Source organism: Armigeres subalbatus, unplaced genomic scaffold (assembly GCF_024139115.2).
Source record: "Armigeres subalbatus isolate Guangzhou_Male unplaced genomic scaffold, GZ_Asu_2 Contig1255, whole genome shotgun sequence".
In the NCBI taxonomy this organism is placed as follows: domain Eukaryota; kingdom Metazoa; phylum Arthropoda; class Insecta; order Diptera; family Culicidae; genus Armigeres; species Armigeres subalbatus.
The window spans coordinates 292567-311949 of NW_026942018.1; the positions used below are offsets into that span (position 1 = coordinate 292567).

Genomic DNA, 19383 nt, shown 5'->3' on the forward strand with positions numbered 1-19383 from the left:
GCCACCCTGGCTCCTGGCAGCTCCACGAAGGGAGGCCAGGGGCTTGGGTCGTGACGTGGGAAGAGCCCCACGATGATCCTCTCCAGCATCTCTGGAGACCGCTCTGTAGGGGCCATCGCCCCACGTGTCTTAGCCATTACGACCCTATAGGTGTCACCCCATGGATTCGCGTTGGCACTTTGACACAGGCCCTCGAAGCAGGCTTGTTTGCTTGATCTAATCTCAGTCTTCAGAGCGGCTCTAGCAGCCACGAACGCCACCCGTCGTTCAACACGCTCCTCTTCTGTGCGTGCTCGCTGCATCCGCCTCCTTGCCCGTAGGCAGGCGCGGCGCAGGTTCGCAATTGCTTGAGTCCACCAGTAAGCCGGTGGTCTCCCATTCCTAGGGTGGACTTTCCTAGGCATGGTGGCATCGCATGCACGCGAGAGTACTGTTACCAGCTGCTCGCCACTCAGACCGAGAGTATTGTGCTCGCGGCGGAGCGCTTCCTTAAACACCTCGTCGTCGAAGTATGATGTCTTCCACATACGAGGACTAGGCCTCGCCCTTCTTCCGTCCGCTGAATGCTGGTCGTATAGTCGATACTGTAGCGAACCGCCAGGTGGTCGCTGTGAGTGTAGCCATCATCTACCCTCCAGTTCGAACTACTCGTTTGGCCAGGGCTCCAGAACGTAACGTCGATAATCGACTCGGCACCGTTCCAGCTGTAGGTATTTTTGGTACCGACATTAGCCAAGTCCACATCCAACATGGCCAGTGATTCCAGCAGGATCTGCCCCCGTTGATTCGTGGATCGGCTTCCCTATTCCACGGCCCAAGCGTTGAAGTCCCCCGCTATCACCACCGGCCTACGCCCCATCAAGTTAGCCGTCAAACAATCTAGCATTCGACCGAACTGCTCGATCGACCATCGAGGAGGCGCATAGCAGCTGCAGAAGAAGCCCTGTTGATTTTGGCAATGACGAAGCCCTCGTGTGTCGAAGACACCAACTCTTGAACTGGGTATTTCCCGTTGTCCATATCGCCGCCATTTGAGACCCATCGGTGACCCAATTACCGTTCCTGGCGGGTACCCGGTAAGGATCTGCTATGCTGGCGATATCCGTCCCCCATTCAGCAACTGTCTGACACAGCAGATGCTGGGTTGCATTACAGTGGTTCAGGTTTAGCTGCGTACCCTGCACTGTGATTTGGCAGCACGCTTAAACGCCGGGCACTTCAAACCCCCCCTGGGGTGCTTGCTGTTCGCAGCTTTGCTGGAACGGATCAAACAGTTGGGAGGGTTCGTGCAGCATTGTGCCTTATGTCCCTCCAATCCGCAGCGTCGACAGAGCTTGCTTCTGTCAGGGCCTTTGCAGTCCCATTGCTTGTGCCCCGGTTCCAGGCACTTGAAGCAAACTTCGGGTTGCTCGTATATGCCCACAGGGCATACCGACCACCCCATTTTGACGCTCCCTAACTTGACTACCTTGGAGGCGTCAGCTGCAGGTAGCCGAACCAATGCTACCTGTGTCCCTGCTGGACCTTTCCGTAGCCGAACGGCTGCGGTGGACGCCTCCACTTCACACTGTCGCCGCAGTGCCGTGACGAGCTCTTCGACTTCGGTGATCTCGTCCAGGTCTTTAACCCTTAGATTCACCTCCGTCGTGAGTGCCCTCACCTTGACCGTCTCGCCTAGGACTTCCTCCGCCAACTTCTTGTAGGCGGCGCCCTTTTGCGAGACGCCCCGCTTTAGCTCGAGGATCATCTCGCCCGTCCGGGTACGTCTTATTCGACGTACGTCGGCGCCGAGTTCACCGAGCTTGACGTCACTCCTCATCGCCTTCAAGACGTCCGAGTACTTAGCCTCGTCCGTTTTGATGACTAGGCATCGCCCTGGAGCGATTGACGCCTACCCTAGACTTTCTGCTACCCTCATTCGCCTGGGCCTACTTTTCGGCCCTTGACGTCTTCGGTTTCCTCTTATTCTTGGCCAGGGTCCAGGAGGCGTCAACCCACTCTATTTCCCTGGTCTAGGGCGGCTGTGAGCTCTCCGCCTGCCGTAACCCCTTACCACCGTCTTTCCTGGGTGGACGGACCTTTCCAGGTCCTTCGTCCTCCGGTTTTGGAGGTACCTGGCCGGGGTTCGGCTTCCCAGCCCCACTACCCTTGTTCGGGGTAGTAACCCTCCACGTTTTGGGGCGGCCCCCAGGGAGCTCATCCCCTGGAGACTGTCTCCCCCGTTTTTGTGTCTGCTCCGTTGGTGCCCGTGCTCCGTGCCCGCGAATACTTGAGCCTCGGTCTGGGTAGACTTTGGCACCACCGTCTTCGCTGGCACGTCCTCGGTCGATTCGACCTTGCCCAAATCCGCGAATTCTTGGGCCTCAGTCTGGGTAGACCTTGACTCCATGGATTTCACGGGTTCGCACTTGGCCGTCCCGACCGCCGTTTCCAGCTTGGCGTCCAACATCGACTTTCGAAGTTTCTGCAAGCTCCTCTTGAGGTCCTTACTGATATTATGCTTCGATGACGCAAAGTCGATGATGGCGTCCAGCTGTTCTGTCGCCACCTCGAAGGCCGAAAGCCCATCGCGTTTGCGGTTCATCGCCTCCACAAGCCATGGGCCGTCAATAACCTCTACCGGCGTTTTTTAGCCGAGAGGAAGGTTAAGTGACCCACGCTGGCGCTGCGCACTGAGCTGCCGACTATTGCCTCTGGCCTCCTAGGCGGAGACCTGAACAACCCACCTCTTGCGAAGGGGTTGTCGCCTACACTACTACCACTAGTTGAAGAATCGCCTTGGTTTTCCATTTTGGTCCCACGAGTTGCTCGGGAAAAGAGGTCCACCACGCCAGAGCCCAGCATGACGCGGTAAGGGACAATTACTGTGGAGGGTGCCCAGGTACCCCACAGGCTCCGTTAAAGGCCTAGCTTATTATTTCACCCCCTGGCCATGCATCCCCTCGGCACGGGTCGCTTGACGCCTTGGGATTAGGGGTTAGGGACGATGGTCCCGGTCTAACTCGCAGTGGCCATGGGGAGGGGTCGTCAAGCCCTTGGACAAAGTCCCTGCTGCCCCTGTGATGTCTGTGTGTGTGTGTGTGTGTGTGTGTGTGTGTGTGTGTGTGTGTGTGTGTGTGTGTGTGTGTGTGTGTGTGTGTGTGTGTGTGTGTGTGTGTGTGTGTGTGTGTGTGTGTGTGTGTGTGTGTGTGTGTGTGTCTGTGCGCACCCACCCAAAAAAAATGTCATTAATTTTTCAGGTACTTATCCTTAACCGATTTGCTCGCAACAAGTTGCATTCGACGCAAGATACTCTCTCATTGTTTCCTATTGAAAATTTGTCAGATCGGACTATGGGCTCTGAAGTTATGGCCAAAATACCACTTTTTATATAGAAAAAAAAGAGTAAAAAAATGTCACTCATTTTTCAGGCACTTATCCTTAACCGATTTACTCGCAACAAGTTGCATTCGACGCAGAATACTCTCTCATTATTTCCTATTGAAAATTGGCCAGATCGGACTATGGGCTCAAGAGTAATGGCCAAAATACTATTTTCATAATGCACGAGAAAGGCACCATCACCGCTAGGTGGATTAATCAGGGTTTTTCTCTATTACCTTGATAAAAAACCTGAAATTACTTATGTGGGATTTTGAAAATTTTACATGCTTTCTGACCTCTCTGGCAGCGAGATAATTGTCACCGTCTCGTACAAACTTGTGGTCTTCAAGTCCTTCTTCCGGGCACAAACTCCTGTCACGGGGAAATATTGTTGGTGAGCCAACAAATAATCTATTCGTCATCGCCAGACATCCGCTTCTATCCGTCCGTCATCACTTGTCACAGTTTTTTACAAAAATTACTAGAAACTGACGGCAGCTTGAAAAAAATCAACCTGTTGCCGTCGAGGCACACTTCGATCCTCCGTATGCGTCTAACTATAAATCATGTAAAAAACTGACACGTTTTTTTCACATTAATTACAACCCAATTTGATGTACAATTACATTTCCTTCTTTTGCAGGCCATGACGGATCTTCTCCTGGGTGTATTTTGCCTGCCGTTCACACTGGTCGGGCAGGTTCAGCAGAATTTCATTTTTGGCAGGATCATGTGCAAAGTTTTACCGTACTTTCAAGGTAATTCATAAATAGTATTTTCATTTGATTATTCACAAAACAAAATTCAGTACACATTCAATACATCTCACCTTGGTACCAGTTGTTTACCTATTTAGTGTAAAAGCTCAAATCGTCGTTCTAATCGAAGGTAAATTCTTCTCCGACGTCACGAACGTCCGCACTTACCGCAGTGCGAATATTGAATCCGACCACTAGCTCGTTGCAGTATGCCTGCGCTCAAACCTCTCGACGGCTTAACATTGGGCGGCTTCAAGACGGTGGACTAGCCCAAGAAGATGCGCAGCAGCGTCTCTTGAAGATGGCTGGAGAGATATTTGATCCACCATTGGTAGCACCGCAACCGCTGCACTTGGCACGGTGCCCCCGGATCCGATAAACAACTGGTATGACGGCGAATGTGAGCAGTTAGTGGAAGAGAAGAATGCACCAACAAAGAGCAGGGATTAAAACGAGTGGTACAATTTTCAATAAATCCGTCCAGCTATTTGGCTTCGCCGACGACATAGATATTATGACACGTAGCTTTGAGAAGATGGAGGAAGCTTACATCGGACTGAAGAGGGAAGCCAAGCGGATCGTACTAGTCATCAACACGTCGAAGACAAAGTACATTATTGGAAGAGGTTCAAGAGAAGACAATGTGAGCCACCCATCACGAGTTTGCATCGGTGGTGACGAAATCGAGGTGGTAGAAGAATTTGTGTACTTGGGCTCACTGGTGACTGCCGAAAATGATGTCAGCAGAGAAATTCAGAGACGCATAGTGGCTGGAAATCGTACGTACTTTGGATTCCGCAAGACGCTCCGATCGAATAGAGTTCGCCGCCGTACCAAACTGACAATCTACAAAACGCTCATTAGACCGGTAGTCCTTTACGGACACGAGACCTGGACGTTGCTCGTGAAGGACCAACGCGGTACGTGGAGGAGGCGAATGAACCACCAGTTGCATGAGCGGCTGGGAGAACCATCCATCGGTCACACCGCGAAAATCGGACGACTGCGGTGGACCGGGCACGTAGCCAGAATGTCGGCCAGTAACTCGGTGAGAATGGTTCTCGACAACGATCCGACCGGCACAAGAAGGCGAGGTGTGCAGCGGGCAAGGTGGACCGGTCAGGTGGAAGATGACTGCGTGGTTGGCGACGTGTAGCCATGCACCGAGCCGAATGGAGAAGACTCTTATATACCGCGCAGGCCACTTCGGCCTTAGTCTGAATAAATAATAAATGGTTGGCGACGTGTAGCCATGCACCGAGCCGAATGGAGAAGACTCTTATATACCGCGCAGGCCACTTCGGCCTTAGTCTGAATAAATAATAAATAGTCAAAGCTCAAAGGTGCAGCCCAATAGTGTTGTTCGTAAAATTGACGTAGGACCACGTAGCTATTCGAAATTAAAGGTATATGCCATGATAATTTGTGTATCTTTATTAACATTGAACAAACTGCTCGGAGGACAACTGAATCAAAAAGTCGAATAGTGGCTCCCAGTTAGATGGACTTTGAGTCTCCAACCATGAAATTAACATGACTCATTGGCTTCAACGCCGCTGAAGCCACTCGTCTAGTTTTGACGTAGGACTTACGTCTCTCTTTACTATACCGGGTGTCATTTCAAATTTTTCAAATCGACCGCGTTACGCTGTGTTGAAAGATTTCAAACGTAAATAGCTTTTGCCCTATTGAACAGTTTTCTGCAGTTAACCACTCAATCAACAGCTTTCAAGTATGCCTTTCATATTCATGCTTGATAATATCCGAAAACTTGTTTCAATAGGCCCAAAACTGTTTTCAAAGCAAAATATTGCATTCACGAGAACCTATAAATATGAGTACCGCATCATTCTTGCATCATTCCATTGCCACGCTCTGATTGGTGCAGACGTCAGCGAATGAGCTCTCGCTAGGTCAGGAAGGCATAAAAAAGCGCAGCACGATTTTTTCCTCTCAATCTGACCCTGAGATCTGACAAGAACAGGCAAAGCAACCGCATCGCCAGAACTTTTGAAGTGTTGCTCCATCGTCTCAGCTACGCAATCGCAAACTTAAGCTTTCTCAAGAGCAAGGCAGAATCGTCAGCATCATCGGCATTTTCGGTCCGGCATTGTCGAGGCCACCGCACAAAGGAGAAGCCTACCGGACAGTAAGCGCGGCTCGGCGGTGTGACGATAGACTGTCAATGACAACACTGATCAAGATGAATTATTGACAGTGGCTGATTTTCTACCCGCCACTTTCACAGCCAGGCGCTATCGTATATACGCAAATAGCCGGCATGAGTTAACCTCCAGAAATTGATATGGCGATTGGCGAAAGACATCTAACGCGGGTTTTCTCAAAATTAGGAACTTTTCATGAAAAACTTTATGGTACCGGTTATGATGGATGGTGTTCGCTAGTACGCCTACCAAATATTTTTGACGTAGGACTTACGTCTATCTTTACTATACCGGATGTCATTTTAAAATATTCAAATCGACCGCGTTACGCTGTGTTGAAAGATTTTAAACGTTAATAGCGTTCGTCTCAGTGGACGAATTTCTGCGGTAAGCCCCTCAATCGACAGATTTCAAGTATGCCTTTCATGTCCATGCTTGATAAGACCCGCAAAACTTGTTTCAATAGGCATGAAACTGTTTTCAATGAAAAACATTGATGATGGTTTGGTTTTTGAGGGATATTAACTCAGGCGGTCATTCATCCCATTGTCATTCATCAAGGCGGTCATTCATCCAAACATTGAGCTTAAGGAGCCTATAAATATGGGTACCGCATAATTCTTGCATCATTCCATTACCACGTTCTGATTGGTGCAGACACCAGCGAATGAGCAGCCGCTGGGTCTGCCGAGAAGCCATAACGCGCAACGCGATTTTTCCTTTCATTCTGACCGGGACAAGCGAAGCAACTGCATCATTGATTGAACAGCACTTTTAATAGGGAATGAAGTCTGCACCGACCGCTTTTCGGCTCGTCACCATCGAAGCGACCATCATCATCCGAAACCTAGCCAGCACATCAGCAGTCCACCCTACAGACCCGACAAAGCAGCAATGCTGAGCAGATACCGGCAGCAGCAGCAGAGTCGAGACGAGACCGGCCGGCATCGGTGCTGAGCCGAGACAGGCTGAAGAAAGCCACATGATGCAGCATGTATGTCCAAAAAACAAACGGTTCTTCAGAGAGCCAATAATAGAGATCAATATCAATGCTTTCAATACCCTTCGGGATAGAAATTGTACTTGGGTGCCAAATCCAATATTCTAGAGATAAAATTTTATGCGTGATTTTCATAAATAGCGTCAAACTACCAGTGGATAATTTTTCTGATTTAACCGCGAAGTGGACGAAGGACTTCGCTTGACCATGCCTTTAAAGATTCATAAGATGTCCAAATCTCTCACATAATCTTATTTGGATAAAGAAAACACCGATTACAGCTAAAACATTAATAAACTATCAATCGATTTTTCATCAAATGTTGGATTTTTTGGCATTGATCAAGAAATATCTAGATAAACATTATTTGATACTGACCGCACACAAAGCGAACGTGACTGAATGATCGTCCCATGTTACCAATTCTAAATCTTATCACTCGAAATCCCATGTCCGGGTGTTTCCTTCCTTCTACTACTAACAATGTTGTCTCAGAAAAGAACTCGTACTTCTCACCTGAACTGCAATTCCAAGCTCGCTTTCCCGGCTTTTTGGCCTATATCTAGCGAAAAGTCCCGTTAGGAAATAGACGCCAGCAGCGAGCAACAAGCGTAAAAAAGAAGAAGCCCTTCTCGAACGCGTTGATGATGATGACGCTTTGGCTGACAAAGAAGCGGGATACAAGACACTAGCTGATTGGCCCACCAATTGGGAAGCAGAGAAGATTCAAAATAAGGTATAAAAGAAAAGTGCATTCGCTCGCAGAGCATTCAGTCTTTTTTATACCACCACTAGAAATTTGCGGTTATTTGAAAAGATCGTTTTCTTACTTTTTGCACTTAGCCGAAGCAAACAGCCTTTTTCAAGGCTCTAAGCGTTAAAAATAATGTTCTCCTCCAGTCGCTATCGCACGGATTAGAGGGCCCTTCAGTGGAAGGGCTGAGATACAGTCTACATCCCCTGCTGAGCCAACTTGTGGCTTATTTCAGGCAGTCCTGAGAAGGTTGCCAGATACTTCCTGAATTTTGTTTGATGATTCTTGTTCGAGGTAGATTTGATTTCTGTGTCGGTTTGATGAGAAGATTTTGCCAAGGAATGGTATGCAACGCCGATTATTTATCCAAAATAGTTGATGTGAAAAATTTGGACATATTATGTATCTTAAAGGCATGGTCAAGTCAAGTCCTACGTCCACTTAGCGGTTATGTCATAGACATTACCCACTGTTCGTTTTCATTGGAAAACATCACAGCCCTAGAAGCACATAACATAAGTGGATCTTCGAACAAAATCCCTATCAAAAAGTTGACCCCCTTTCGGTGGGCCAAAACTGTTATAACGAGCGCCGGGAACATCGTTCTGTCATTCTCAAATGTAAACAAATACCATATGATCAGAAAATTAGAACACTTTGTTTCAAAGAGTACAAAGGTCAGGATAGGCAACCGATGTGTGGAGTAATTCAGTTTTAGCATGCATATATTTTAAACATTATCGAGAAATGGGAGATAATATCCGAAAATAAATCTCTTCTGCGCTTCTCACAACAATGGACAAGATATAAAATAAATATCGACATTTTCTTTATCTAAAACAGCTATTTTCAGGCGATTTTATAACAATATCTTTTTCCTACCGATTACTAGTATCGAAAATGAAATGATCCTAAAACCGGTTCAATAAGTTTGTGTATGAATTGAAGAAAATTGAAGTTTTTTCAAAAAGTGTTAATTAAGATGTCGTTTAAAACTGTTCTACATTAGAAACTAATCTTCAAATATGCAGTTTTCGGCTTTTTCAAAAGGATGGCGAGGGATACACCAATGTAGGTTTACAAGTTGCAAAAATGAGTTGCGAAATGAAATGAGTAAAAAACTAAACAGTTTTCAAAACTAAAGTTTTATTATTGACTAGATGCCATTATTGTTAATACTTTTATATCGTATAGACTGCAATGTTGAATATATGTAAATCCTCTAACCTAAATCATTAACCAAGTATGCGAAAGCAAACTCGCGGGACGGCAACGGGAGACGTTTAGTTTGGAATAACAATGAACTATATTAACGATGTTTCTGATCATTTTAAGAATCGAAAAGCTGTTTAAACACTAATGTACTTAATACGCTTTTACTAAGCATTAGGTTAGTCTGAATAACTTGACAAATTGCTTGATAATATTCTGGTAATAACGTTTCCAAATTTGTACCGATAAGGGGAAACATTGATTACATTTATTGTTCAAACAGCAAAACACTTATATTGTGAACCAATATTGTAATACTTCATTAGTTAATTCATTAGTTAATTACTTCATAGTTAATTACAGAGTTTCGAAAGTTTAATCGTATAATTATGTTAATAATTAATTTTATAAAAATCATATCATTTTATAATGATTGTAACTGACATTCATGAGTCGGTATTGAAAGGAACAGTTGATTCATGGAAATATCGAGATGTGGAATATAAAATTCTTGGAAAGCTCTTTGGAGGGACCATCACAGTAACCCAGAAAATATTCTACATCAAACTAAAATTCCATCAATTGCTTTCTTCTGCCAACTCGTTAACTAAGATGAACCCGTGCTACTCGAACCTTCTCCAAAAATGTCAATAAAGTCCGCATGAACTCGTGACAAGTGCAATGTATATTCGGCTTGCAATGGTTTACTGTTTAGAGTTGCATTGCTGCTTACTTTTCTGATTCACAGTGCCCGGTAAACGGTGACATCAAGATCAACGAATACAAAACGAGCTGTCTTTCCTCAAGATCGGTAAATTTTATTACCAACTAGTTGACCCGGCAGACGTTCTACTGCAAAGTAGGCAAAAGTGTGCGTTGTGAACTGCCCATGCGAAATTTCCATACGAATCTCATTATTTTCGCATGAGGATATATCATTTGAGCCCGTCGGAAACGACAAAGAATCTGCTGAAGGAATAAAGGAAATCCATCAGAGATATTATTTACATCAACATCAGCACTTTAAACCATCAATATGGAAGAATTGGGTTACAAAACTTTAAAACAATAAGAAAATTATTAATCTTTTTTTGTGGATTGTCTTTACCGGTCATAAGACGAGTTTAGTACTATTCAATTTTATTCCATATTTGACTAATTTTGGTGTGAATAATAATCAGATGAACAGTAAAAATCACGCGACCCCTTGTTAATTCAATACTGTTATACCATATCTTTTGACGTTTCGATGTTCCGTATAACACATTTAATCTGTTATAAGGGTACAACTTTTGCTACCCGAGTTACACATATGTTATGTGGCGCTAGTTCCAATCTAGGTTATCAAATTTTTATTGTAAATATTAGTGTACATAGTAGTTAGGTTATCAAATTTTTCAAAATGAACTAATGCCTGCAATAGGCTTCCATGTCATACTAGAGAATTTTCAAATTACTTCCTTTTCAAATAATAATAAAAAAACTAATAACAAAGATGAAGGGCCGTGTGGCCAAACACTTACAATGTACACTAGATGTAAAATCAAAGCAAATAAATAAACATACCTTTATTGAAAAAAAAAAAAATTCGCGCGCGATGCATTTAATTTGAAATATCGCGGAAAGCGGTACCAGCATCGGTAGAGATGTCGCAAATTAATCGATTACTTCGATTAATCAATTATTTGTTGTGATAATCGATTAATTTTCAAATCGACTACTTCCCAACGATTAATCGATTCAATAATCGACAAGAATCGAGAGTAATCGATTAATCGGGATTTTACGACAACTATTAGATTTCGATTACTTCAAATAATCGATTCATCGTTATGATAATCGATTAATTTTGACTCGATTACTACTCAACAATGAATCGACTCAATAATCGTCAAGAATCGAGAGTAATCGATTAGTTACTAATCGATTAATCGAGATTTTACGACATCGGCGGAGTTGCTGAGCGAATTTTATTCCAAATACATATGGGATATTGGAAAAATCGGTTCTTCTCAGGGCTTCCATTCTATACAAAGGAAGATTGAGGCGAGGCGAACTTTTTTCAAAGTGCAAGTTAACCGCTTGGAGACGCCATAAAGTTGCCTGGCGTCCGTAGCAGAATCACGAGCGCGCGTCGGAGGGAGATGCTACAAATATGTATTCGCATGGATGGCTTCAGTGGCAGTCAAGTTTAATTCTTTCAAGACTCTTATTTGGTTTTGTTATTCCAGCCTATGGCGTGGGTCGTGTGGTCGTTAGTGATTCGAAATATGCATTATTGGGAATTAATCGATTCTTCTCATGGACACCATTTTAAACATAGGAAGATTGAGGCGAGACGAATTTGTTCAAAGTACGACGTCGTAGCAGAATTACGTTGCCGTTCGTAGCAAAATAACGAGCGCGTATTGTAGAGAGCTGCTGCAAATATGTATTCTTGCACTGGCACTAGATTCTTCATTTCATCAAACTGTTTTACGTAGTTTACGTCGGGCGGTCGTGTCTTGTACACAACCCTTATGATTTTTTTTAAACCGTTTCTGACGGTGAAGAAATTCGCAGTCATTACTCTGCTATGACCGCAGGTGACCACCAGATGGCCTTTGGGGTAATCCGGAACGACCGTAGAAATGGTGATTTTGAAAAGTTTTTCCTAGAGCAGCGCAATTTTTTCTAAACCATTTCTGACGGTGATCTTAGAGATATTTCAAAGTCTTAATCAGCTATGACTGCAGGTGGCCACCAGACGGCCTTCCGAAATATTTAGAACATCCGCAAAAACTGTCATTTTGGATGGTCCGTCCTAGAGTAGTGCAATTTTTCCTAAGACATTTTTGAGTGTTAATTCACAGTTCTTACTCTGCAACGACCGCGGGTTGCTACCAGACGGCCTTTCCGCAAATCTGGAACGTCCGTGAATGGTCGTTTTGTACAGTTCGTCCTAGACCAACAATTTTCTTCTAAACCATTTCTGATAATGACCAGAAAGTTAATCAATGCTCTTTACCATAAAATATTGTAAAGAGTTTTCCACCTTCGCCAAAGGTATAATAATGGCCCAAAAATATATGCACTACGCAAACCAATAAATGATGAATTCTATCATAATAATACTTAAATAGTAGTCATTGATGATAATAACCACATCAGGCATTCGAGAGATATTGAATACCAAATCAACACCTTGTCTAAGTTAAGTTATTCGACAAGTATGATGTATTGGTAATGGCCATATGAATTCCTGAAAATACCTCAATGAGGTACCATACCTACTTGAGGTACATACAGTACACTTTGCCTTACTCGATGTACTATAAATCCATGTGAATCCTGGCTAATATGATAGGTTTTTGATAATAATTTTGATAATAATAACGAGTGGCCAATCCCAACAAAAACTGAATGCTGTCAAAGGTCTTATTTAGCCAAAAAGAAGCTATTTCAGCTAAAAAACTTTTACAATGTTGTCAAAACTCATATGTGAATATTAGACTGGCCCAGGAAACAAAAAGTTGTCTTATTCCACGGGGCACCCCCTAGGATTGTGTCTTTGTGTGAGAAAATCAATCTCTGAAAATTTCAGCTCAATCGCTTGTTGCATAAGCTGGCGCATTTGATTTGAAGTTTGTATGGGGATTTCAGCCAAAATGTATAGGAAAATACACCTCCGTCACTCATTCGATCTGGAAATTGATTCTGATTGCTCGATTGATCTCAGAATTGCAAAAACGGCAGTTGGTATGCTACAGAACAATTTCACAGAACATTGTATGATGATTAAATGAACTTTTATATGGGTTTTGGCTGATGCGATTCGATCAAAAAACCGAAAAATACACAAATCAGCTCCTATTAATTCAGCCGAAAATTATATAAAAGTTTATTTAATCATCATGCAATGTTCTGTGAAATTGTTCTGTAGCATACCAACTGCCGTTTTTGCAATTCTGAGATCAATCGAGCAATCAGAACCAATTTCCAGATCGAATGAGTGACGGAGGTGTATTTTCCTATACATTTTGGCTGAAATCCCCATACAAACTTCAAATCAAATGCGCCAGCTTATGCAACAAGCGATTGAGCTGAAATTCTCAGAGATTAATTTTTTTCACCCAAAGACACAATTCTGGGGGGTGCCCCGTGGAATTCGACAACATTTTTTTTCTCCCCATAGTAATCTGGGCCAGTCTAGTGAATATGTACGTGTTTGTGGAAGATATTGATATGGAAAATGTATTAGAGGTAACCATGGGGACTCGAACCCATGACCCTACAGTACGCTAGACTGATGCTTTAACCAACTAAACTACGAGGGACTTCCGTTGTCCTTTGCAACCTACCGGCTACTGAACGAGCTGAACGAGATTCCCAAATTGGACGCATAGTCAAATACACATGTAGAAGTGTTGGCTTGAGAAATGGATTGCAAGTGATTAAAGCTCGATCCACTTAGTATTTGGCCGTTTCTTTCCAATTACTGCGGCGCATCTGGTGGCCGTACCGAGAAGTAAAATACATCACATCGTTTGTTTGGAAGGTTTGTTTAATTTATGGTGAAAGTTTCATCAGTATTGATGCTTATGTTCAAAAGTTATCGTAAATGGAACGCGAGAGATGGTAACAAATTTTGCACACTCACGTTGGAAATCCAACAGGGTCAGGAGGAATGATTCCAAAGTATCTTTTTTTTTCTTGAGCAAGGGTAAACGGAAATCTGCAACCAGACACCTGAGGAGATACTCAGGTAGTGTGGGGATGGGTATGTCATGTAACTCTTACCCGACCCACTAAACCAAAACCCTTTCGCCAGTCCGTACCCCCGGCTCGCAATTAAGCAATACATCAGGGGGGGACTATTGAGAACGCTCACGCCTATGCTAACGCACTTGACGTCAATACACACAACATCGACTTCAAGGGTGGCTACCTCACCACCCGTCGATCGCAAGCTATGATAGTAACCTAACGGTCCGTATCATAATCTCACGTTGGAGACGAGCACCCCGACAACAACCACCGCGCGTGAACCGCAATGACCTCTATATCTACATACTGAGGTCCCCGCAGCCCACCCGCGACATGTTGGTTGTCGGGGTGAGCAAAGTGTTCACTGCATCACAGGTGCCCTTACTGCACACGTTGGTTTTGTTCAAGACGCCACCACCGCTGCAGTTTCGACATAATCTGTTGAGATGCTGTGTTCACCGCATTCCATATAGCTTCCTCCCGGCACATCCTCTCGACGAGGTTGTCCGGGGTTGTATCCATACCACTAATAAGCATCATGGCATTGCGTTCTACCTCGAATCGCGGGCATGCGAACATCACATGCTCTGCCGATTCTACCTCACCTACACATTCAGGACACTCCGCAGAATCTGCGAAGCCAAACCTGTGTAGGAATTTCTTAAAGCAGCCATGTTCAGACAACACCTGTGTTAGGTGGAAGTTGACTTGACCATGTTTCCTATCAACCCAGTTGGACACATCTGGAATCAGTCTGTGGGTCCAACGACCTTTGACTGCGGTGTCCCATGCTCTTTGCCATTTGAGCAACGAAGATGCTCTCTTGACACGTCGCACTTGCACCGAGTCCCTTTCGTTGTAGCACTCCACATCCTCCTCTAAGAGTGTGTCGATCGGCATCATTCCAGCTATAACGCACACCGCCTCATATGATATGGTGCGATATGCGCTCGCGACACGTAAACACATCAGCCGGTGTACTCTGATCAATTTCTTTACATTGTACTCGGCTTTTAGTGCTACGGCCCATGCCGGCACGCCATAACGGATGATAGACAATGCTACGCCAGCTATCAGCCTACGCACTTGACTATGCACCGCCGATCTGTTGGACATCATTCGTGATAAAGATTTTATCGCCAATGAAGCCCGCTGACATGCATAATCGACGTGGCTCGTAAAATTGAGCTTATCATCGATCATCACGCCCAGATGCTTGAGAGACCTCACGGAGTTAACTGTGCAGGTCCCTACTCTTATCCTCGCCTGTTGCAGCCCATGACGGTTATGCACTACCACGACTTCCGTCTTTTGATGTGCAAGGGACAACCGCCTCGAGTTGGGCCATTCCTCCATTCTGCCAATCGCGTATGAAGCCTTCAGTTCGACTTCGTCGAGAGTGTCTCCTGTTACCTCCAGCATTACGTCATCCGCGAAGCCTTCTATTTTCACACCGGCCGGGAGACTTAGGCGTAATACTCCATCGTACATAATATTCCACAGAACCGGTCCGAGGATCGATCCCTGTGGAACACCCGCGGACACTACGATCGACTTATGACCAGCATCAGTGTCGTATAACAGCACCCTATTCTGAAAATAGCTTTTCAGTATTCTGCACAGGTAAACCGGAACTCTCAATCGGTGCAGGGAGTCAGCAATTGCTGCCCAGCTAGCATTGTTGAACGCGTTTTTTACATCAAGTGTAATCAACGCGCAGTACCTAATACCTCTTCTGTTTAAACCTCTCGCTATCTTGGCCGTATCCGTTACCGCTCGAGTTGCTTCGATGGTAGAACGGCCCTTACGGAAGCCATACTGGTTGCTAGATAAGCCACCAGCACACTCTGTATAAGCCGACAATCTATCCAAAATGACCCTTTCTAGCAGCTTTCCAGCTGTGTCGAGTAGGCAAATTGGTCTGTATGCCGAAGGATCCCCTGGCTGTTTGCCAGGCTTCGGTAATAGCACCAATTTCTGCCGTTCCCATCGATATGGGAAGTTTCCTTCGTCCATGCATCTCTGGAGGCAGCTCCTGAACATATCTGGATTGGCAAGAATCGCGTGTTTAAGGGCCAGGTTTGGAATACCATCCGGGCCTGGCGCCTTATTGAGCTTAAGTTTTCTTGCGGCTACGATAAGCTCTTCGTTAGTCACTAGCGGTACCACGTCAACTGACTCGTACGGAGTAGCGGGCCAGTTCGATGATTCATGCCTCGGAAACAACCCGTCGACTATTTTGGCCAACATCTCCGGAGATTTCTCAGGTGGCGTGGTATTGGTCCTAGCCATCACCATCCTGTATGCATCTCCCCACGGATTGTCGTTTGCCATCCTGCACAGCCGCTCGAAGCAGGCTCTCTTACTACATTTGATCTCGTAGTTCAGAGCTCTGCTCGCTGTCTGGAACACCCTGCGTCTCTCGACCTTATCAGCGTCTGTTCTGGCACGTCGCAGCCTTCTCTTTGCTCGAAGACAGGTTCTACGAAGGTCTGCAATTGTGTCAGTCCACCAGTAAACAGGTTGCCGGTTTCCGGGAGGTTTGGTCCTCTTAGGCATCGTCACATCGCATGCACGGGTTAGTACATCGATTAACTCGTCGCCACTTAATCCCGTTGTTCGCGTCTCCCATCGTAGTGATTCCTCCAAGAGTTCTGGGTTGAACTGCGAGGTGCGCCATCTTAGATCGGCTTTGTCGATCTACCTTGTGGTTGCTACGGGGGTATACCGGATCATAAAACGAATTTCCTGATGATCGCTGGAAGTATCCCCCTCATGAACCTCCCATTCTGGCTCCACCGTCCATCCCGCGCTGCAGAAGGTCACATCGATGCATGAATCACCGTTCGGTCCCCTGAACGTTGGCACTTGGCCTTCATTCAGCAGGACTACGTTCAATACCGCTAGCGACTCTAGCAGGGTATGACCTCTGGCGTTTGTGGACCGGGATCCCCAGTCCACTGCCCACGCATTGAAGTCGCCTGCTACAACTAACGGTTTTAAGCCAGTTAGTTTTGCTGCAAGAATATCTACTACCCTAGTAAACTGCACTATACTCCACCTGGGAGGACAGTAGCAGCTACAAAAGTAAACACCGTTTACCTTTGCTATAACGAAACCCTCATCATCAGGTGATACTATCTCCTGGATGGGATATCGCCCGCAAGTCCAGATGGCCACCATCTGAGACTTATCCGCAATCCAACTACCGTTACCGGCAGGGATGCGGTATGGATCGGACAGCAAAGCTACATCAGCTTTACACTCAGTAACCGACTGTTGTAGCAGCAATTGAGCCGCCTTGCAGTGGTTCAGATTCAGCTGTGTTACCTGCGTGTCTGGATCCTTCTAGAGGCCGGACAAGCCTGGACACCGGTGAGGTGTCTGTTGTCTGTACCCGGGGGACAGATCAGACGCCTTGGTGCAGCCTGACAGGTGCGAGCTTGGTGGCCTTCAGCTACACACCTACGGCATAGCTTACTGCGATCAGGTCCTTTACAGTCATAAGACTTATGACCGTTGCCAAGACACCTGAAACAGGTCTGAAGCGGTTGGCTTATACTTAGCGGACATACCGACCAACCCACTTTCAGTTTAGCCTTATCCATTACCTTTTTGGCCTCAGCCTAAGGTACTTGGAATGAGGCAACCTGCATTCCCGCGAAGCTTTTGCGTAACCGAGCCGTAGATTCCTGGATCTCGACATTGCACTGATCTCTCAGTGCGTCGACCAGGTCTCTAGCCTCGGTTACTTCATCCAGGCCCTTGCACTGGATGTTAGAAACTGGACATAGGGCTCTTACTTGAACCCCATCGCCCAGGACTTCCTCCGTCAACTTTTTGTACTCAGTACTCTTCTGAGCAGCATCCCGCTTCAAGACGAGAATCATCTCGCCTCTCCGCGTCCTTCGGATGCAGTTGACATCCTCTCCTAGGCCAGCGAGTTTGTCATTAACTCTCATGGCCTTCAAGACTTCGGCGTAGCTCTTGTCGTCAGTACTGACGATAATCGCCTCGCCTCTGTCTTTACGCTTACCACTGACATTGGAAGGCGCACCCGTCTCCTTCTGGGCTCTACCCTTCTTAACAGTGGCGCGTATCGCTCCGCCTGCCGCTTTCTCTGCGGCCTGCTGCCGTTGCCTTCTCGCCTTCTTGGGATTCACGACCTCCCTCCACGGTAGATCTTCCTCCCGGCGAGCTTCAGTGGTCCTCGATACTATGGGAAATCAGGTGGCCGAAAATAAAAAAATCGACTTTCTCTGATTCGTAATTCAAGTTGACCTACTAAATGCTAATGCTTTGGAGCATTAAACCCCAGCATATCAGCACTCTAAGCCATATGGTTATCAAGATATAGGCATTAGAGCCAGACACTTTTTAGTTCTTGAAAAATCAATGCATTATTCAACTGTCAATATCTTCGGCTACAGTAGCTCTTTTCCAACTCTTTAAAAAGTTTTTTTTCATACAAAAAGTTCCATACAAAAAAAGTTTCTCAAAGTTTCGCTTAGCGACTACCACTACGACTTTCTTTGGACCTCTCAGAAGGCATTAAAACAAATTCCAGCTGCTTATGGCTGCAAATCTGCGATTCCGATCACTTTTTCGAAAAAAAGTCATTAATTTTGAAACATTAAATGTAATTATTCTCATAATACACGGCAGACTGTGATGGGCTGGATACAAATCCCATGCGTATGACAAAAGAGCATCAAGAACAGTTAAAATAGAGATAGTAGATAACACGAAAAGTGTCGTAGGCTTCGTGGTAGGCCGTGTACACGTTAGCTTATGCAGCTATATGATACTCCATTTGGCGTAGGCTCACCAAGAGGAGGCAACTCATTATCTATCAAGTATCAAGCAAATAAATATGAAAAAAAAACAATATACTCTTGAGGGTTACGAAAATACTCTAGGCTTCATTTGAAATTATTTCATAAAAAGTAAAATTTTGATATTAATTAAAATCCAATATGTGAATACAAGAAGCAAAAATGTCTGTACCTAAGGACATCTTTCGATAATTATTGGTATGTACCTAGGTGAAATAAATAAACAGAACATTTATGAATGTCTATCTGAGTGCATAGTGAGCTGTGATTGCGAAGGTAAATCGTGTGAAGTGTTTGTACTTATTATTTGGTGAATCATGAATTATAGGCAACTCATTGAAGTATCACGAGGGACGTCAGGTAGATCGCGTTGAAAAAGCTTTGGAATATATCTGCCAAAGCTTCGCTGTGGATAAACAAAAAAAGAGTCAACAAAATTGAAAAATCTGCATTTGAAATTTGAAAAAAATGGCAGGCCGCATCCCGGTCCAAAACTTACTTTGACTCATATAATGAGGAATGGCTTGACACAGAATTTGAATTAGAAGAA

General features: G+C 45.1%; 1 protein-coding gene across 2 annotated transcripts in view; it reads left to right on the top strand.

The window, feature by feature from the left end:
• The window catches only part of LOC134202532 (cholecystokinin receptor-like), a 282922-nt gene that overhangs the window by 214782 nt on the left and 48757 nt on the right, over positions 1-19383 (top strand). For both annotated transcript variants that reach the window (XM_062677538.1, XM_062677539.1), the window contains one exon: positions 4007-4121. In XM_062677538.1, coding sequence (XP_062533522.1) covers positions 4007-4121 — 115 coding nt within the window. The remainder of the gene's footprint in view (positions 1-4006; positions 4122-19383) is intronic.